The sequence below is a fragment of the Centroberyx affinis genome, unplaced genomic scaffold (genome assembly GCF_046629955.1).
Source record: "Centroberyx affinis isolate AG114_WGS23_722 - 3 ecotype Tasmania unplaced genomic scaffold, CSIRO-AGI_Caff_v1 ptg004631l_1, whole genome shotgun sequence".
Lineage (NCBI taxonomy): Eukaryota > Metazoa > Chordata > Actinopteri > Beryciformes > Berycidae > Centroberyx > Centroberyx affinis.
The window spans coordinates 9,567-29,561 of record NW_027282236.1 but is presented as its reverse complement, the minus strand read 5'-3'; the positions used below and the strand labels follow the sequence as shown (position 1 = coordinate 29,561).

The 19,995-nt window shown below is 43.0% G+C and overlaps 1 protein-coding gene across 2 annotated transcripts; it reads left to right on the top strand.

Moving 5' to 3' along the window:
* The first annotated feature begins 1,577 nt into the window (after nucleotides 1-1,577).
* LOC139665611 (peroxisome proliferator-activated receptor alpha-like) lies at nucleotides 1,578-19,334 on the top strand. Of its 2 annotated transcripts, XM_071544690.1 has the most exons (6): nucleotides 1,578-1,794; nucleotides 3,867-4,030; nucleotides 7,176-7,314; nucleotides 10,581-10,780; nucleotides 14,058-14,511; nucleotides 14,758-19,334. In XM_071544690.1, exons 1-6 carry the CDS (start codon nucleotides 1,581-1,583, stop codon nucleotides 15,000-15,002), a joined length of 1,416 nt encoding a protein of 471 aa, XP_071400791.1. In that variant the 5' UTR covers nucleotides 1,578-1,580; the 3' UTR covers nucleotides 15,003-19,334. The 2 variants fall into 2 exon arrangements, with proteins under 2 accessions (XP_071400791.1, XP_071400792.1); XM_071544691.1 differs by lacking the exons at nucleotides 10,581-10,780; nucleotides 14,058-14,511 and having other exon boundaries at nucleotides 1,581-1,794.
* The last annotated feature ends 661 nt before the right edge of the window (nucleotides 19,335-19,995 follow it).

Sequence of the window (19,995 nt, the reverse complement as noted above, 5' to 3'; positions counted from 1 at the left end):
CATTTGCCAATAAGCAAGGCACCATTAAACTGACAGATTTGTACATGGATTTCAGCATTTAGTTCTCACCCACATAGGTAAAGAGAGACTTAGAAGTATTTCCAACTTGACCTTGATGTGGCAGAGCTTCCATATCTTGTGACTTATTAAATTGCCTCTTTCCTTGAGTCTTAGGAAAAACCAAAATGTGTAGTTTACTTTTAATGCAGGAGGAGCTAATCATAGATTTTTCCACCTCTGCCATGCGCTACAAAGACGGCTCCAGCTGAGCAGCGAACATAGAATAATGGATCTAACCTCATTTAAACTTCCGCTACATCTAATGTTAAACAGTATAAAGTTACATATTTAAAACCTCAGAAAAAATGGGCTATGAAAGTCAGGCAGAATCACAAAAAGGCAGAATCACAAAAGGGAGAATTGCAGTTCTCACATTAATCAATTTTATTTTTCTCCCCACTTCCAGTGCTAAGTGTATCACTCGATACGAACATAATGATAATTCTCCTAGGTTGCAGAAGCTAGATGCCTCAATGAAATACCATTAACTTTTATCATTAGAACTTTCATATGGGAACACAGGGTGCATTGAGGACATAAGGTTTTTGAGCATGCAGTCACTCTCTTCTAAAATAACTACATCAAACAGTGAGGGGCAAGTTAAGGTTAAACTTCCACTCCTAAGGCAGTCATTTGTAAAGGTGCGGCATGGCAGTGTATAACCAACAGCTGTCATCTAATAGCCATATAGCCGCGCCCGAATCAACTTCCAACCCCTCACCCCACTCCCCATCTGACGTTCTTAGCAGCGCCTGATGAAAGGGGCTTACTGTAGATTGACCTAGTTTACATGTGGATGTATGGAGTTGGAATATGCGGATCTGCCCCAGAAGGTGATATAAGGTCCATTCCCCCAGCCAATCGAACCTAAGCCAAGCCCACTTCTTAGCGTAAGCGTACTTTCTAGCCTAGCTCTGTACCTCAACCCAATCCTTACTGGGGCCAATGTGCAATTCAGCAAAATCTTCAAGTCTTCCTAGTCCGGCAACCCACCCAACCCTCCTGTCTTAGTACAGCCTAGGACAACCCAGTGACCTACATTCATGTCTCCACTGCCCCCCACCATCTCCCTCGCTCTCTCTCTCTCTCTCCCTCTCCCTCTCTCAGTGAGGTTCATAAGGATAAGGATAAGGTTACTGTCTCTGCAGTTCAGAGGAATGGTCGGGCCTGTGTTGTGTCATAAGATACTCTGCGGCCTCACATTGCATCAGCGCTGACTATTAGCTCAATTAACCCCAAGTGCACCCCTCCTATGCTATGTTGAATGCCATGTGTGATGAAAGATAATGCAATATTACTGAGTGCCGTTGACATTGAAAACGGAGTCATTAATTTTACGCAGAATCACAATGAATGTGCTATGTCGTATGGGGAAATTCGAACAGAGGTGACCTTACAAATTAAGTCTTATCTTCTCTTTCTCTCTTTCTTTCTCTCTCTCTCCCTTTCTCTCCTCCCTCCCCCTTTCTCTCTCCCCAGTCTGATGAGTGAGAGTGCCGGCGGCCCGCTCCTCCACCGCGATGGTCGACATGGAGAGCCGCTACCACCCCCCTTCGCCCCTGGAGGACTCGGTGCTGGGCAGCCCCCTGTGCGCCGATGACGACTTCATGGGCGGCATGGAGGAGCTCCAGGACATCTCCCAGTCCATTGACGACGACGCGCTCAGCTCCTTCGACGTCCCCGAGTACCAGTCCTCCAGCAACGGCTCCGGCTCCGAAGGTTCCACTGTCCTAGGTGAGGAGACGAAGGTCGCATTTTGACTGAAGTACAGTTGGCAATTCGATTTGCGATATCGGGTTCGCGATTCGATACAACCACGATACGATGTAATAAATAAAAAGTCTGACTGTGCAGAATTATGTTTCTAGCAATGGCATTGTCTTGCTAGAATGTAAACAATTCAAAAATGTCATTACAAAGTACAAAATAATATAATTTCGATGGAGAGCTTGTGAAATTGTTATGGGCAAGCCATCTCACTTGTGATTACTACAGCAGAATAAAATGTAGCTAATATCGCAATTCGTTTTTCTGCCCCCAAATCGTCACATTTTTGTATACATTGATACATTGATTTTCAATATATTCCATTCCTACAGTTGGCATGTTGCTAATGTTATGGTCAGGATGATGAGATTTTGAATTTGTGAATGAGGGATTGTCAATTGTCCCACATTGTCAATTCAAAGTGTCCCCAGCAGCTCTGTGTAATCTCCATGCTGTTGTTGTTGTTTTCGGAGCGGGGGTTCCCTCCCTCATCCCCATAATCCCTAATTTGCTCCGACTGAGTGTTCAGAGAGGACAAACACCCTGGCTTGTTTAACCTCTGGCCTCAACCTACAGCCAACAGCAACAAGGCTGCTCATGGCACAGCCTTTGACTGCCCTTTTTTCCCCAGATTGTCTGGCTGACCCAGTTATTCATGCCTTTGGGCAATAGTCCTCCCAGTCTCATTCCCTTTCTCTGTCTGCATGACCCTGCCTGTCTCTCTCTCTTCCTCTTACTGACTCTGTCTCGCTGTTTTTGTGTGCCCATTTGACCCCATTTCTATCTTTCCCTCTGTTCCTATCCCTTTCCTTCTTTCTGTCTTTCCTCCACTTTCTGTCTTTTTCTCTCTCCCCTTATCTACCTCTTGTTCTCTCTTCTCCCTCTTCCCACCTCTGTCTCTTCCTCTATCCCTTCTCCTCGCCCCACATCCAAAGAGGAATTCACACATTCCTTAGCCACCAAGCACCACCTCTCAGGAAACATCCACTTTGCTTCTGTGTTTGCTTCCGAATAGAAGCCACATGGATGTCTCGGAAATTTATGCTACTACCAAGTTATGCAACAAGCGTGGAAGCTGTGAATGGTCCAGCAAGGTAAACATTTAATGAAAGAATAGAAGGTGTGAATAGAGAGAAGGAGAGGATTAAAGAGAAGGGAAGGTTGAGAGAAGGCATCATGGAAACTGGTGATGATGTCATGGAAAAGTCATTCAGAACGTGTTTAGGACTTCTCCTCGTTTATGAGCATTTATGGAGCGCTAAGAGTGAGAGACGGAGCAGAAGAAACAGATACTATGATGTATTGTCATGCTTGTCCTGGCCACGCTCAGTCGAAGCACGTGCAAGAACACAGCTACAAGTCCACTGCCAAATGCTTATCCCCGTTTTGGCGTCTCTCACCCAACTCATGTGGCTTGACTTAGTGCCACCATTTCATCTTTGCTATGTTTGTACCAAGCAAGTGAAACCAGCATGTTCCATTCGCAAGGTTGAATTCGGAAACTGTTGGCAACCCCGTGGCAAATCTTATTCCAATGTTGTTGTGCATGTGACATGCAGTACACCACGGAGGACACGCTAATAGTTGTTGTGATGGAACAGAAATTACTTCTACATCTGACTCTGTCTGTCAGGCCAAAGAGGTCAAACAGTGCTTAAGTTCCACTAGTTATCTGCCAGACGGGTATGAGTCTTCATAATACAGAGACATTTATAGTTTATCAATCAATCACTCTTATTTTTTTATCGGTGCTGACAAGATCTTTTTTCGGAAACGGCTGAGAACAATTGAATATTATATCCGGATATTCTCCTAATGTCTCATCTAATTGAATGTACTGTACTGAATGTGAGCTGCTCAGTGTCCATCTGTAGAAACTGTGGCTCAGCAAAATGCTCAGCCGTGGATAAAGGTTCAAATAAGTCATCTTCTTAATTGGTTAGCGGTGTAGTTAAGGTAATTGCTTTAAGATGTGCTCGGTGTCGGTGAGGTAATAGTGTAATGACATGTTTATTAACCCGTGCGCTCGTGTTCTCTAGATGCCCTGACCCCAGCGTCCAGCCCGTCGTCGGGTGTTTACGGCGTGGCAGCGGGCCAGGAGGAGTTCTCATCTTCCAGCTCATCCCTCAATCTGGAGTGTCGAGTGTGTGCTGACCGCGCCTCGGGCTACCACTACGGAGTCCACGCCTGCGAGGGCTGCAAGGTGAGACGGGGATCACACGCAAATTATATGCTTAAACAAGACGGTTCTCTCTTCCTTTTGCATTTTACATGTTGGCCGTTAAAGCTGATGCCGCTATCCAGGGCGACAATGACTGAGCAGGGATTCAGTGTCTTGCTAAAGGACATGCAGCTGTTGAAAGCCATGTTAGATGTTGTGGGGAGTATGGGACTGACACCTCTGCCTCAGTTGATGTCTCTGTTTCTCTCAGTCTCTGGCGCTTGCTCGCACTCAATCAATATCCGTCAATCACCTTCTCACAGACTCGCACAGGTACAAGCACAGACAAGACAGCCCCCTGACAACAGATTAAACAATCAAATCAATTAATAATATTTCTAAGGATTATAACAGGGCAGAAACTAGGCCACGCCAGGCCAGAAATCCAGGCGCAGTGGCGCATCTTGTGACTTCTGACGACTCTGAAAAGCATCAGAAACAGAGACTCAGCCTTCACACATGGCCACACAATCTTTTCCCAGTTAATTGTTTACCAGTCATGTTGAAGAACAACCCAAGGCTGTGTTTTTAAAGAGGCACCGGAGGACCAAGATATCTTGAGGTGTGTGTGTGTGCGTGTGTGCGCGTGCATGTGTGAGCCTTTGTGTGTGTGTGTGTTAGACTCTGCCCTATGTGGGTGTGTTAGTATTCTGTATTCTTTGTGTTCAGTCAGTCAATCAATCACCTCAAACCAAAGGGAAGATAAACGACTTCTCAACGCCTCCTGTGGGTAGATATTGTAGAAGTTAAATCTGCTGCACTGTAAATCCTCCACGTTCAACTAAGTGTACCGGCCAAGACGATATCGGGAGTATGAATGTCAGAAGGCGATGCATTCACTCCGTACCTCCATGATGTCGCCAGACTGTTACATCAGACACAGCTGCAGGTCACTGAAGTGTGTGTGTGCGTGTGTGTGTGTGTGTGTGTTCGCATTGGTGTCTTGCACACTTTTAGTACAGCCAGTCTGGAAGTGTACTGTATGTACGACTGTGTGTCTGTTTTTGTGCATTTGCGGATATGTGTGTGTGTACGCCCATGCATCAATACATAACTATCTCAATTGGACAGAGGCCTTGGTCGGCGATATCTGTTGTCGGGGCAGAGTCCCAGTCATGTTGCCAACGTGGGGCTAGGCTGAGCCAACTCATAGGGCTGTAAAATCCCAAGTTATCACAGAGGTCAAGGTAAATTTGTTCAGCTCAACATCTACCAATAGCAGGGAGCCATTAAGGGGACCCAGTGTATCTATTGGAGAAATGACCTATGACATGCCAAAGGGCAATGGTGAAGCTCACACATGCAAACACAGTCACATTTACATCACATTCGCACACACATGCACGTGATCACACAGATGCGGTAGTGGGATCGTGTCACTTATTGATCAGTTGCCACACTTCCCAGCCGTAACCATACTGTATGCCATCCTGCTCGAACAAACATACAGATTATTGAATGCATAGATGTAGGTTGCAATGTATAGTCCACTGTTCACTGTCCATAGTATGTCTTGCATGGTGTGTGAGGCCACGTCATATTTGTGTCGTGTTAGTACATACTGTGCAACTCTGCAAGTCAAAATGTCTCTGCACCGATTACATTCCTTAGTCTTGGTGCTTAAAGAAGAATGCCGTTGTCATTTAGAGTTACAGCCCATTTATTACTGTCTACAACATCTAGTTTACATTTTCCCAATCATTTTGCACTACATGCTATGTAATTCTTTTAACATTTCATTTACATACTTTTTCTTTTTTTTTTTTTTAAATACAAACTTTACGGTGTCAAACCTGGCTTGACATTAACTGCTGTTCCGGCAGAGTGGGTGTCAAGTGATTGACATTAAGATGAGTGTAACACGATCGCAAAGGACGTCTACTTCCTGTATTTTACATTTTGACACAGACGCCCTCCGGCTTCGCTCATCCAATCAAAGAGCCTGAAATATTTTCTGGTCCAATGGGAGGTCTCTGAATGCACACACTGATATGAAAGTCTGTGGAAGAAAATGAATGGCAGCAGATGGCTTATTCTGAAACTAGGAAAACCAGTCCTGATATCTCCAGCTATGCTGAAAATGTGCAGACACCACTAGGAATAATGGAAAGGAGAGGGGCAAACTAGACGTACAAATAAAAAAAATAAAAAAAGCAATGGTATGATCCTTTAAAGCTGTTCTGATGTTTTCGGTAGATGGGTTATTCTTCTGTACAATTACGTCAAACACACACACACACACACACGTGCGTCCTGTCCTCCTGTTGTTTGGTCATGGGTCAGAGAGGGGAGAAGGCTGACCCATGTGATGTCAATATTCCGACCCTTTATGGGCACAAGAAGCCATGGTATGAAGTCCATTTGGCCTGAACTGGGATTGTGTGTGTGTGTGTGTGTGTGTGCGTGCTCATGTGTGGGGCAGGGGTTAGTGGGTGAGAGTCAGTGACGGAGTGGTACTTAACTCACATGCTTGCATGGTTGTGATGCCTCTGTGTAATCCTCTGTATCGTATATCGTATGAGTATGTGTGTCTTTCATGTGTTTTGTGTGTCTGCGTGTGTCTCTGAGTATGTATTTTGGCACACTTGATGCAATTTTTTGGAGAATAATACGAATTTGTTATTAAGAATGGCTAAATGTGTTATTAAGCAACTCCCCAGTCAATTTCTACCCTCCAGCCAACCGCAAACACACCACTTGATCCATCCATTCGTCCCCAAAGTCAGATTTTGCTCTTTGTAAGGGTTGTGCAAGCTCAGTAAAATTGATGGTGAAATGATAACCATGTATATCTAAGCTGATAGTGTCACGCGCCCAGATGGGAGTAAATAACTGCGTTGGTAGTGGCTTCTTTCTTAATTTTTGGATGCTTTGATTGGTTGCATGTTGCTGACTGAGGTTATTTGAGGACAACTTACTAGACTCTGTGACATTTCAAGTTTTATCAGTTTTATAGCCTCTAGCGTTCAAAGGCTATTGTATGAAAATGATTATTAGCCCATCACTGTCACAATATCAACAAACAGTGATAAAAGTTTGACGTTTTACTGCGGCATGTTTGTGAGCACTGTGCAATGTTTGGGATTTCAACAGTGTTTTTTTCTGTCCTGTCTCCTCGCTCCTCCAGGGGTTTTTTCGGAGGACCATCCGTCTGAAGCTGGAGTATGACAAGTGTGAGCGCCGCTGCAAGATCCAAAAGAAGAACCGCAACAAGTGCCAATACTGCCGCTTCCAGAAGTGCCTGTCGGTGGGCATGTCCCACAACGGTGAGAGCCGCAGGGCAGCACAGGTCCAGGCACTGCTTCCAGCCCAGCAACACACACACACACACACACGCACGCAGACATTGTTACTTACAAACATACGCTATTTAACACCACAATTGTGCAGGTGCCAGGAAAGAATGAACACACGCGCACACACACTCACACACACGCACACATAATTACACACAAATAAGTAATCTAACACCTCACTTGAGTGTTAAGTTGCAAGTCAGGGCAAGTCAGTAACTGGTGTCAAGGCCAGGCTATCACACATACATACACGTTGTATGTCATAATATTCTACAAAATGCAATGCATTTACCCATTTCAGCACTTACACCCATCTATATTTCCCTACGACTACTTAGATGTACAACTGATACATCAACATGATCTATCTGTCTATTGGTGCGTCCTGTAACCTATGTACTGTATGGAGGACACACAGTGCTGGGGTCGTATTGCATTGCACTGGCTGAACCCACTCCCCCACCCATTAGGTGCGGATATGCGAACAGGGAGGAAAACAGTCGGCTTCTGGCTCTGTCTGCCTGGACATGTGATTTCCAAGCTGTGTTTGTACAAGGTTGGGATGTACAGCAAACCCCCTCGGTCAGCAGGCCCCATTGGAGGGCAATGACAATCGGCTTCTCTGCACAGAGAGATTTGGAAGATCAAGACAGGATGAGGAAGAAAGTCTGTTTTTTTTGAGAAGTCTGCCTCCTCTGAATGACTTCAAATAGTTGCTGTTTGTCAAACAAAAGTTATTATCATTAATACTATCACATGTACTACCAAACATCATCCTGTGATGCATTAACATCACATTCAGTGACTCAAACCACCTTACATTTACTTTGACACATCATTTTAAACATTATTTTTTTGTTAAAACAGATGCAGTTTAATGTTCGGCCAACTGCAATCAACTGTTCAAACTTGCTCCAGTGTGTCAGTACTAAAACTGTTACCACCAGATAAGCTCTGGAAAAGACCCTGCATTGTGTTTACAGAAACACCATTTAAACATTTGTGGTTCTTCCTGGTGTTTTTTCTTTAAAATCTTTGACAACATTCCAGTAAAAAATTTAAACTTCAAAACTCTTCAGTCATTCTTTGACTATTTGATTTCTGTGGCGTATCCTGAACCATAAGGTGCCTGCAGATTTGAGCCTGACAGTCACAGAGGAAACACGTGCACATGCAACAGCTGTGAACACTATAAACACAATTATCTGTCTTAAAAGCACAACATCAGATTTTCATTTCAGTGACGATTATCTTTGTTTGGAACACTGGAATGCTGAGGTCAAAGTCTGAGATTCTGGTGAATGTTGTTTACTTGTGCGCTCTGTGTAAACATACAACATGGCATGCTGACCCTTGGTCAAGGTCAATGTCCTGATGGATGCAATGCATTGAAATAGATTTTGGAGATGACGTGTGCGTGTGCCGGCGCTTGCGTGTGTTTGTCTGTCTGTCTAGTAGAAGGATCAAAAAGGTCAATATAATTGGTGGGTTTGCATACAGTCTGTGCACACAATGCAGAAACTGCATACTCAGTGAGAACTGGTGGCAGTGAACTTGTGAATGCAGAGCCTGGACTGCCTCTCTAAGCATCTGTATTGATGATCAACAGAGCAGCATTCGTGTCCCATGGGCGTATTTACAAGAGGCTCCACACTGCGTCCAATAGGTATAGCCCTAGATTTTGATGATGATACTGCACTGATGCTCAGCAGTAGTATTTCTGTCAACTGCACTTCCTCTTACGGTATATGTGTATTAGGTGTCATGGGCCTAAAAGTAACCGTAGAGGGGGAGGAAGGACATTGGAGAGGCAAGTGCAAACTGATCTTGTGAGGTCCGGTGGGCTAAGAGACCACAGGACCACAGCGCTGCTAATTTTGGAGGTTTCTGTCTCTCTGTTTGTATCGATCACCCATTGATTTCACTGCTAAGTCTGACCATACCGGAAGTTTCTTAACAAATTGGTTCAGCAGTTTCACAGGTCAAACTTCAGTCATATATGCTATCATCTCCACCAAGCCCCCCTCTTGTTGTTACAGCAGCAAAGTGCTTTTATTATCACACAACACATACAAGTGAAGGAACCTTTCTTGCATACAGCAATTCAGTAACACACAAAACCACAGATCACATGTACAGACAAGATGCACTATAATAAACACGTCAGTATTGCATGACAGATCCAAAGCGTTTTATAAGTGTTGCTGTGGGGGAAGAAGCTTTTGGTTATTGTCCTGAAACTTCTTCCACAGCGCAGCCGTTGAAACAGACGACTCTACAAGATCAGGGAAACGACAGACTGTCTCCCTCCCACCAGGCTCGCCCCAACTGGGGTCAGAGACTCATCCCCTCTCCCTGGGTCTTAGGAAATGGACTTATGCTGAGCTTAGCATCACTCACTTCCTCTCATCTTAATTAGACTTGGCTCCTACCCAGGGATCCACTGTGGGGCTTTACCTGCTTTAGACGAGCCATCCACTTTGTGAACAGTAATCTAATGGGCCCTCATGCTGTCTGCTCTGTCCTGCTCAATATGCCTGGATGTGGTTCATCGCTGGTTTTCTCTGTGGCAAGCAGGGAAATATGATCTCCTTTTACGCTTTTATAGTCTCGTAAATGCAGGTAGTTGGTGCAGCTGCGGTGGTTAGGATCGAATACTGAACATGTTCTCAAAGAGTGATGTGTGCGTTGTAAATGAAGCAATGCATGCAGTTGTTTTAATTTATGTGTGTGTGTGTGTGTATGCTTGTGCACACCAGCTTGTGCCCATTTAAGTTGGTGAGGAGGGGTTAAAAACAGTTCAGATCTAATCTCATTACTCACTTAGGCTCAGGCCGTCTGAGAGAGTCCTTTTGTACAAAAACAACACTTTGTAGTGTTCAAACATGCACTTCACACGTCCAGTGCCCACTTGCAACACACACTGTAATGTTTTGTGTTGTGTTGTATTCATCCATAGCTTCCTAATGGTCAAATGCGTAAAGAGTTAGCTGCTTTTTCTGTTTTCTGTTTCTTTGTTTTTTGTTGAACTGAAACATTTCAAACAACTGAAACGTTTCTTTAAATATGTCACTTACTCTCTGTATTGCATTGCATGGGGTGTTGCTATTTCTAAAATCATAACATTATACTGAAGGTATAATGTTATGATGGAAAGGACCTAAAGTATTTGATTCTACAACATTTTATCCTAACATTTTATCTATCTGCTCTGATTCTGTTGTTGCTCTCGACAGCCATCCGTTTCGGCCGGATGCCCCAGTCGGAGAAGCTGAAGCTGAAGGCGGAGATGGTGACGGGGGACAGGGAGGTGGAGGACCCCCAGCTGGCCGACCAGAAGACCCTGGCCAGGCAGATTTACGAGGCCTACCTCAAGAACTTCAACATGAACAAAGCCAAGGCCCGAACCATCCTCACCGGCAAGACCAGCACCCCTGTACGTGGAGTAAGAGTAGTGGGTTGGGGCTTGATGAGTGAAAGGTGTTGTGTGTGTGTGTGTGTGTGTGTGTGTGTGTGTGTGGATTGCGTGTTCATGGCTCATTGCATTACAAAAATTTCCTAACAGGCCTGAGGTTGTGTTGTCTTGCAACTTCTAATTTATCTCTTCCCATTGGAGTGATCTTATTCTCATTCTGAGGAGATTACAAAGAAATTTGCAACCAAACTTGTCCTTATGTCTCAACATGACCTGGCAACCAATACCTTAGAGATTCTATGCAGCCAGCCAATGTCAGAAATAACTTGCTCAATCAGTGGTGCACGCCAACATGCAAGCTGGACAAGGAAACATCTGTTTGCGCCGACACGGTATAAAGACCCACTGTATGAGCCCACCACTCCTCCCTCCGCCCGTCTCTCCATCCACCCCTCCCTCCATTCCCCAACCCTTTTCATCCCCCTCCCCTATCTCACCAAAATCATTCCCCTCGCAGCCCTGAATCTTTCTCTTTCCTTTCATGAGAAAGGAGGGTTTGACACGGGTAGGGTTAGGGTCTGCTGCCCAGAGTTGTGTTGAATTCCATGGATGGATGTGTGTAGGTGTGAGATAGGTCAAGAGGGACAGGTCAGTCAAAGTACACATCCATGTTCAAACACAGACTTGCCCCGTTGCCTCCAGAGTTCAGAACTTCTTGATGTTTCTGTGTCCTGAGTCCAGACTGACTCTCTGGGGTCTACAGCTGTTGGAAAGCAGTCAGTTGGAAATGCATGTATTGTTTGATCTGCCCTAGATTTTCCAATAGGCTCAGATAGTTTGTGATCCTTCCTCACTGTAAACTACAGATTACATTCTGTATTCCCTTCTTCTGATTTACTTGGCACTTGCATGAAAAAAACCCTATCTGTGAGTTATTCACTGACCACCTGGCTCCAACAATGTCTGCCCAGCATTAGCTTTTGCTTCTCTGTTAAAGTTACTTCCTACCATTGGCCAGGGCTCAGTGTAAGAATGCTGACATGTCACATTACTTTCATTCTGAGATTGTTTGCGTATCGTATGTCAGTTGAGCAAGCTGCACAGTGGCAAAGGAAAAGTAGTACACTCTTCTAATCTGTTGTCACTTGCCTTATCTTGAATCAAAATAATATTTGAACACAAAGATCAAAAGATCAGATGTTTTCTAAAGGTACAATTGGACAGGACAATTGATACGAAAAATTTACAACTTTATTATCCATGATTCAAACGCTATTAAATAGTTAAGCACCCATTGTAGAAAAAGTGCATCCCCTGTTATCTGGTAAAATGTAATTTAATACCTGTAACTGATGGGAATATTTCCTTCAGTCACAGTGCCAGGGAGGTGTACTGAACCATAATTGTTTCCACTTTGGCTTAGATTTATGTACAGCTGCTCTCAGTGTTCACAGTGTACCTCAACTGGCATTTGGCTGTGCTCTGGTTCAACTTAACAGTATGTACAGTAAGTCAAGAGATGTATACGATGTTGCCTTAATGATTGACCTCATGTCTATGTCTAGCAAGCCAAGCAGCTAAAAAATGTCACCCTCTTGCTGCTCTGGTCTCTGCTGTACGCTGGGCGATTTGATGGGGGAAGAAAGGGTGGCATTCCCTTTTGGAGAATATAACATATCTCCCATCATCTTAATGAAAAGCGGTGGGTAAATGACACCACCGCTGCCTCCTTGTTGAATTTGAAGAAATTGTGGATTCGTTTTACATGGGTGTTAAAGTAGTCTCTCCAAGCTAATCTGCCTTTTGAGTTCTATGAGGAAACTGGCATAGCAAATTAGCACTGATGAGTCATCCGTTCTCTTTTGAAGTCATGGTGACAGTAGGGTGATGTGAGTTTTGGGCTCCTTTGCTTGTACAGGATCACACAGCATCAAGTCAGTCAGTGATGCCATAATGGAGCAACATTCGCAAAAATATCCATCAGAAAAAAAAATAAAAAATTATACATGTTTGTGCACCAGGCCAGTGTTGAGGCAGATTTAGTAGCATTGCTTGCAGGTATTGTGAAAGACAGATTAATCCATGTTTTTGAAGGAGATTGTACCCATTACAAAACTATACATTCATTTACTTTTTCTACCCTGGGTACTTAAGATTTGATTATTTGTGAAATCAAATTAGCCTTTATTATTAATTACCTATTAGAAAATATATGATGATAAAGTGTAATTTTGAGTAAAACAGTAAGGCAAAATCCTACAGCTTGGCGGAGGTTCCCACATACTTTCCTTTGCCAGTGTAGCCTGCGTTTAGCATGGTATTAGTGAATCAGAGCTCTGGTATGATGTGCAGCAGCAGGTGTTAGCTTGGCCTCTGTGGGAACAGTGACACAGCTAAAACCTTTTATTAGCCTGGTGTACACTAAAGGACCAAACAGGACTAGCCAGGTCTTACTTTTTCACTTTTACCTGAGCATACACCAGAATTTAGGATTCATTTTTGCATCTTGTTATCACCAGAGACTACTGTCAGCTGGGCCATAGTTTCAAATGAATTGCCATTTTGCTCTTGTGTTTATTTTGAGTTTGTCCTAGCAAGCCCAGCTTTGCCCTGAGATAGAAAATAGGTTATTGTCTTCTCCAATAAATTCCCCACAACCATAACAGACACTGAGGCAAAATGTTACTTAAATGTTACTACTGGGTGTGTTGTTTTTGTGTTTATCTTGTAGCTCTCTTGCTAGCTTGTCAAAGAGCTGTAGTCTGTTGGAGAAAGTGATTTTTTTTAATAAGACAGTCTCAGTCAGTAGTATACACAACAACAGATATGGTTTAATGGGTCCAATTTGTTTTTCCGAGTTTGTTGTATCAGCTAAATCACTAATGTCATGCCCCTGGCTGTGCTCTCAATATTAAATCTGCTAATATTCCTAGGGAAATTATTTGTGCTCCAGACCCTTTTGAGCATAGGAGAGTGTAAGAGTGACATCCATAAAGGTAGCTGCAGGGTCAAGGAGAGTGCAGGAAATGAATTATGTCATCATGGAGATTTTAAAGTGTCAATAAGGGTTCTGGGCTTAGCTCCTTAGTTCTAATAAAGATTGTGTGTAGACACTATAGCCCTATAGGCATACTTGTTTTGTGGTAAGCAGCTATGGAAGGTTGTTCATGTAGATGGGTTGCTGATTCAGCCTTATCCCATATTTATGTAGTGTACACATTGTGCCTGTCTACATTGCATTTCTACAGCAGACCCATTTCTTCACTCTCTTTCTCCACCCTCTTCCTCATCTCTCCAGCCCTTCGTCATCCACGACATGGAGACCCTCCAGCTGGCAGAGCAGACGCTGGTAGCCAAGATGGTGGGGACAGCCGGGGTGCTGAAGGACAGGGAGGCAGAGGTTCGCATCTTCCACTGCTGCCAATGCACCTCGGTGGAAACTGTCACCGAGCTCACAGAGTTCGCGAAGTCCGTCCCCGGCTTCTCGGGCCTGGACCTCAACGACCAGGTGACTCTGTTGAAATATGGCGTGTACGAGGCCCTCTTCGCCATGCTGGCCTCCTGTATGAACAAGGACGGGCTGCTTGTGGCGTACGGTTCGGGCTTCATTACCCGGGAGTTTCTCAAGAGTCTGCGGCGGCCATTTAGCGACATGATGGAGCCCAAGTTCCAGTTTGCCATGAAGTTCAACGCCCTGGAGCTGGACGACAGCGACCTGGCTCTGTTTGTGGCAGCTATCATCTGCTGTGGAGGTGAGGATACAGGAGAAAGGACTTTTTGTTTGAGATTAAGCTCTTAATCTGCTGTATGAAACAGTGCATGCCTTTTTGCTCTTTGTTAGAGTGAGAATTTTAGCCTACTCTAGCTCAAGACAAATGCTCCCATATTACAGAAATGACCTCTTGCAGAAATTTTGAAGACATTGAGATAGATGAGGAGATTATGATTATGGAGTCTCAATCAACTCTCTTTATTTACTTCTCTACCTCTCTCATCAGACCGCCCAGGGCTGGTGAACGTGGCGCACATCGAGCGTATGCAGGAGAGCATTGTCCAGGTGCTACAGCTCCACCTACTGGCCAATCACCCCGACGACACCTTCCTCTTCCCCAGGCTGCTGCAGAAACTTGCTGACCTCCGGCAGCTGGTCACCGAGCACGCTCAGCTGGTACAGGAGATCAAAAAGACGGAGGACACCTCACTGCACCCACTCCTGCAAGAGATCTACAGAGACATGTACTGAGGAGTATGGAGAGTGGAGGTGGAGGAGGCACGAGGAGAGGCACTCTACGAACCATCTCCATTTTTTCAGGGAGTCAGGGACAGAAGAAGAGTCCTCCATAAGCTAGGGTTGAACCACTTAAAAACCCCTAATGCAGCAAGAGTTAGCTTTTACTTCTGGTCAGAACAGGAGTTCCTCTGTAGGCCCAGGTCAAGGGGCTGATGGTTCTCTTCGGTCGACACAGTGCTCTCCACTCCATTACATGGACCTGCTCAGACAGGACAAGTCATGTATGTAAAGAGGTGATGTACAGCTGATTGAGCCCCCATCTAGAGAACAGTGTATGAGATCTCTGGCCAAGCACGTGGATCAAAAAAACTGAATGCTAATTTGAATTTCTTGAAGTCTTGGAGACAGCCTCCTTGGTTATACCTATGCTATCCCTACCCTGACCCTTATCAATGCCCTAAAATGAGGAAGGAAAGTGAACTTGATAGAGTCGCCACTCCAGCAGTTTGTTTTAAGATAGACTTTTGTACTGAACTCAAAGAGCAAAGAGCCATACGCACCTACATTCACAATTAACGACACCCAAGTGACTTCAGTGGCGACTGCAAAGTTCACACAGTAACCATACAGTTTTAAAGCAAGGCAGCTTCTCCCTTATTGGCTGTGCCCTATCAATGATGTCATCAAATCCCATTCCATCAGTAGGCCCTCAAAGGTGTGGTGATGGTTAGCTACTTACCAGTCCACCACCATTTTTCTTCATCTTTTTACACTCAGAGACACAATCACGGTTTCACCAGGCTTCTGAACTTAATAATTCATGTTATTTGTAAGTCTTTTTAAGCCATAATTTGTTTGTGATGATGGCCAATATTGCACACTATAACTGTCATTTTCTTTCCTATTCCCACCAAGACAAAACTTCAACATGGAGGCTTGGCATGCATTATCTTCACTTCTGACTCAACTAGGTTCAACAAACGTCCACAAACTTTTGTACTTTTGATAAAGGCAAACTATAATGGTAATAGTGTCCTTCACCCTCTAGAACAAGGTAGCAAAATCCTGAAGTTTGTATGAGATTTGATGTCATTGAAGACCGAAATGGCCACAGTCAGAGATTCACTGTGTAAATGCACCACAATGCAACACTGAAGCACAAACGTGCCCATTAGATGTGATATGAGACTATTTTATACTGGACCTCCGTTACAATGCCTTTTTCACAAACACATGCACAAATATTTGGCACTCCATCCTGTTTTGTATCCTGGTATTCAAGGGCTAAAACCAAGATAAACCGCATTACAACCTTAATACTGGCAGGCTCAAAGCAGATTTGCCCCAAATCATTAGTCAGTCTATTTCTTATTTTCTCACACACCGAACCCCTACTCCTCAAAGTTACATATCCTCATTAACATTCTGTCTTTCTCTCAATTACTTGCATTGTCTCTCTTTCTCTCTCTCACTTTCTCTCTCACTCTCTGCCTTCCACAGTGCCTTCAATGGCTATCTTTGGTCCTCTTCTTACCCATAGATTAGGGTTCAGGGGTCTTTATATACACAATTTTTTATATCATGGCAAATAGAAATTGTTAATCGTTCCTTTTCACACAAGCAAATCTGAATGGTATGGCATGGAAGAGTAAACGGTTACATTGATGTTTGAATTGTAGTTGGTTATTTTATTTTTCACTATCAGACACATTAAGGGAAAAAAGTTTCTATGTTTCTCCTTCAGTTTCCCTAAAATGTTTTGGTATTATTGTTAGCACACAGCATTAAAACCAAAAGACACGGCAAGCCACAAGCTTGCAGCTACCTGAGCTTATTGGCTTCAGTGAGCAAAGATAACAAGCCATTGTGGGGCAACTGAAGGGTAAATTTGTAGATTTTTTGTCCTCAATTAGAGTCTAGTTGTGTCTGGTGATGGGAAAAGAACAAAAAAAGTAAAAAAAAAAAAAGTCAAAGTATCCTTTAAGAATTTCCTGTCATTTGAAAAGGCCACTCCTGGATTTTGTACTAAAACTGTCTCTTGTGGAAAACGGACACCCTCCACAAAAGACATCTAGGGAACGTTGATAAGGAAATGACAAAACATGCATGTCTGATAGTTTGGATAATATATATGTGAATCTTTGAGGGAATGCTTTTTTTCCATCTGCTTATCTTACCAAAATCTCTAAATTCATCATGAATTAATTGAAATTTGGTCAAGTGGAATGGACCTAGCTTTTGTAGTTATACCACGTTGTATAAACAGAGTGTACATAGATGAAATGATCATATTGACTGCTTGCCCCAACTTTTAACCCCCGAGGTATACAAGGTACTAATGATGATCAACTTTTGTATTCCTCTTTGTTTGGTAAATACTTTTCAATGTTTTGAAATTGTACAGTAAATGTAGGTATGTATGTTCTTTTGCTTAAGCGCCACATAATTGTGTTCTAATTGTGTTGGATGATATTTTTATACTAAAGCTAAAGTATATATGTATGACTAGATCTGATAATTGTTTATTTGAAATGGCGCGGTTGAAGAGTGCAATGTAAATAGACTCAAGGGTAACAGGGCAACCGGCGATCTGAATATCCATAGATCTGAATCCAATTGGGGACATTCCTTTTGTTAATTGACATTCTAGATAGAGAATGATCATGGCTACAGTTTGCATTCAGATCGTTTCAATAGAACTTTATTCATCCCACACAGGACAATTACACAAAGCTCTTATGATTTAAACTGAATGCATATGTGTGCTGGGCTGTACTGGGGTGCAACTCTTTGTAGCTGATTAAAACTTGATCTCCATGATTTTTGGATATCATGAGAACTATTATAGAAAGACATACTTTCAGTAGACATCATTTCTTTATTCTTCGCATGAAGATGCCATTGAAATGTCAGGCTACAGCTCAGCACTGATCATACAATACTTGTCTCCTTTTTTTTATACTGTGGTCTCAGGTTGCACATTAAGAGATAAAGGGGGTTTATATGCACAGAATTTCACCATCATTATCAGAAATGCTCCGTAGTTGCCTGCCTCCTCATATTGTACAAGCCAATATGTATTTTTTTTTTTTGTCACACTTATCACTTCTCTGTTTTGATCAACGGAGGAACTGAATGCACTCATAACTTGCCATAACAGTGATCACATAACATGCTATTACAGTAAGGAAGATGTAGTAACTAAGATGCAGTATATTGTTTTATAACCCGCTCCCGTTTTGTCAGGCTTTTTTTTGCTGACTTTTCTCCTCACTCGCTGCTATATTGTACTAACTCACCAAACATTGTTATGCCATGAGTAGATTACTGACCTTCAAGCTGCCTGTACTTATATTTTTCACAGAATGTCAACCCCTCCCCTGCAGAATTCATTCAACGCAGCTAATTTTTTCCCTCACAAATTCCTGGGACTTGGAGATCCCAGGTATACTTAGGGATTAACCACAAACAATCTGTGCCTTAGCGTGTGCCCATGCCAGGAAACACTAGAGATTCAGAGGGCCTGAGACTGGCTCTCACACACACACACACACACACACACACACACACACACACACACACACACACACACACACACACACACAGAGAGTTGTATACAGTTGGTGTCATCAGCTAGAATCTGCTGCTACTGACACTCAACAGGGCCACGCAGACAGGGAATGATGTCATGACAGATTTAGGGAAATTCATGTAAAATGCAGTAAAGACAGAGGCTCGATTTCAAGATTAATTCCCATACAGAACAGTCACAATGAAGGACTCGCAAAACTAAACAACAAAATGGTTGAAACACTAGAGCCAAACCGTTAGAGGAGAAGTCATGTAAATTTGTGATGTCTGCTTACCCTTAGGAATGTCTTTTTTGTGTTGAATTGACAAGGGACTTTTTGACATGTATCAGGGAAACCTAGTCTTCCTTTGTTGAACTAGCTCAGGACATAGCGAGGTACTGTTCTTCCTCTTTTTTTTCTCTCTCTCTCTCTCTGTCGAATGAGTTTATAGCGCCCTGCCTTACAGCACACAAACACCAACAAAAATACTGATTAACGTTATTACTTTTATTTTCATCTTCTCAAAACTGACAGAAAAAAATGTAACCAGGGGGCAGCAGTCATAGGAATTAGGTATTTGATTTGTTTTGTTTTTTTTGTAATTTTTTTCCTGGATTTCATGGAGTTGATGCAGTGGTTTTTGTGGCTAGTGTCATGCAAAGAGACAACAGAGATGGATGTGTCGTTAACGTGTACTGTGGCTTGGTAACAATACTGTAAATGTTTGACGAATGTATATCTAGTCATTTAAACAATGAAACAAGTTGACATTGAATGGATTTCAAAATAAAATTATTTTAAAATCCAAGACGCATTGTATGTTTGTGTAAATTAAATGGGCAGCACTGTATGAAATAACCTTGTGCATATTATGTACACATTGTATATGTAATAGTTAACTTACTGTATGATAGATGGGGCCCACTTGATGACCCCAATGACATATTCACCCCCCTTTCCTCTAACACCCAAGTTAGGTTTTTATATGAGCCATAATCCCTTAATAATGCAAACAATGGTCATATCAGATCCTATGTATTGGTGAAGATGTGTCTATGCTAGATCTACAGACAGAGAGATCTACAAACAGGAAATATCTTTAGCCTCTTACAGTGGACAATCATGTTAGCTGGACCTGATCTAGGTTCGCCATCTACTGGTCTAAAGGCAAACCTGCACTTTGTACTATATTCTTGTGTAACACCCTCACTGTTTCATAACAGAGTGTGGTATGTAGTGCACATATTTTGGTTTCATTTCTATACAGCTTTCTGTGACCTTATATATGAACCTTTACTGATCGAAATGTGATAAAGTCAGAAATATCCTTTTATCCCAGATTAGATTTATATCATCAAAATGGCAGCCTCCTCCTCCTTATACATTCTCACAATGTGCTGACTTTTTGAGAGTGGAATTATAGTGAGATTAAT

Bases quoted from the DNA above. Each gene is read 5' to 3' on its own strand.
- LOC139665611 (XM_071544690.1), top strand. From the start codon at position 1,581: ATGGTCGACATGGAGAGCCGCTACCACCCCCCTTCGCCCCTGGAGGAC. The intron at 10,781-14,057 runs GTACGTGGAGTA...TCATCTCTCCAG, and splicing joins CCGGCAAGACCAGCACCCCT to CCCTTCGTCATCCACGACAT. The intron at 14,512-14,757 runs GTGAGGATACAG...CTCTCTCATCAG, and splicing joins AGCTATCATCTGCTGTGGAG to ACCGCCCAGGGCTGGTGAAC.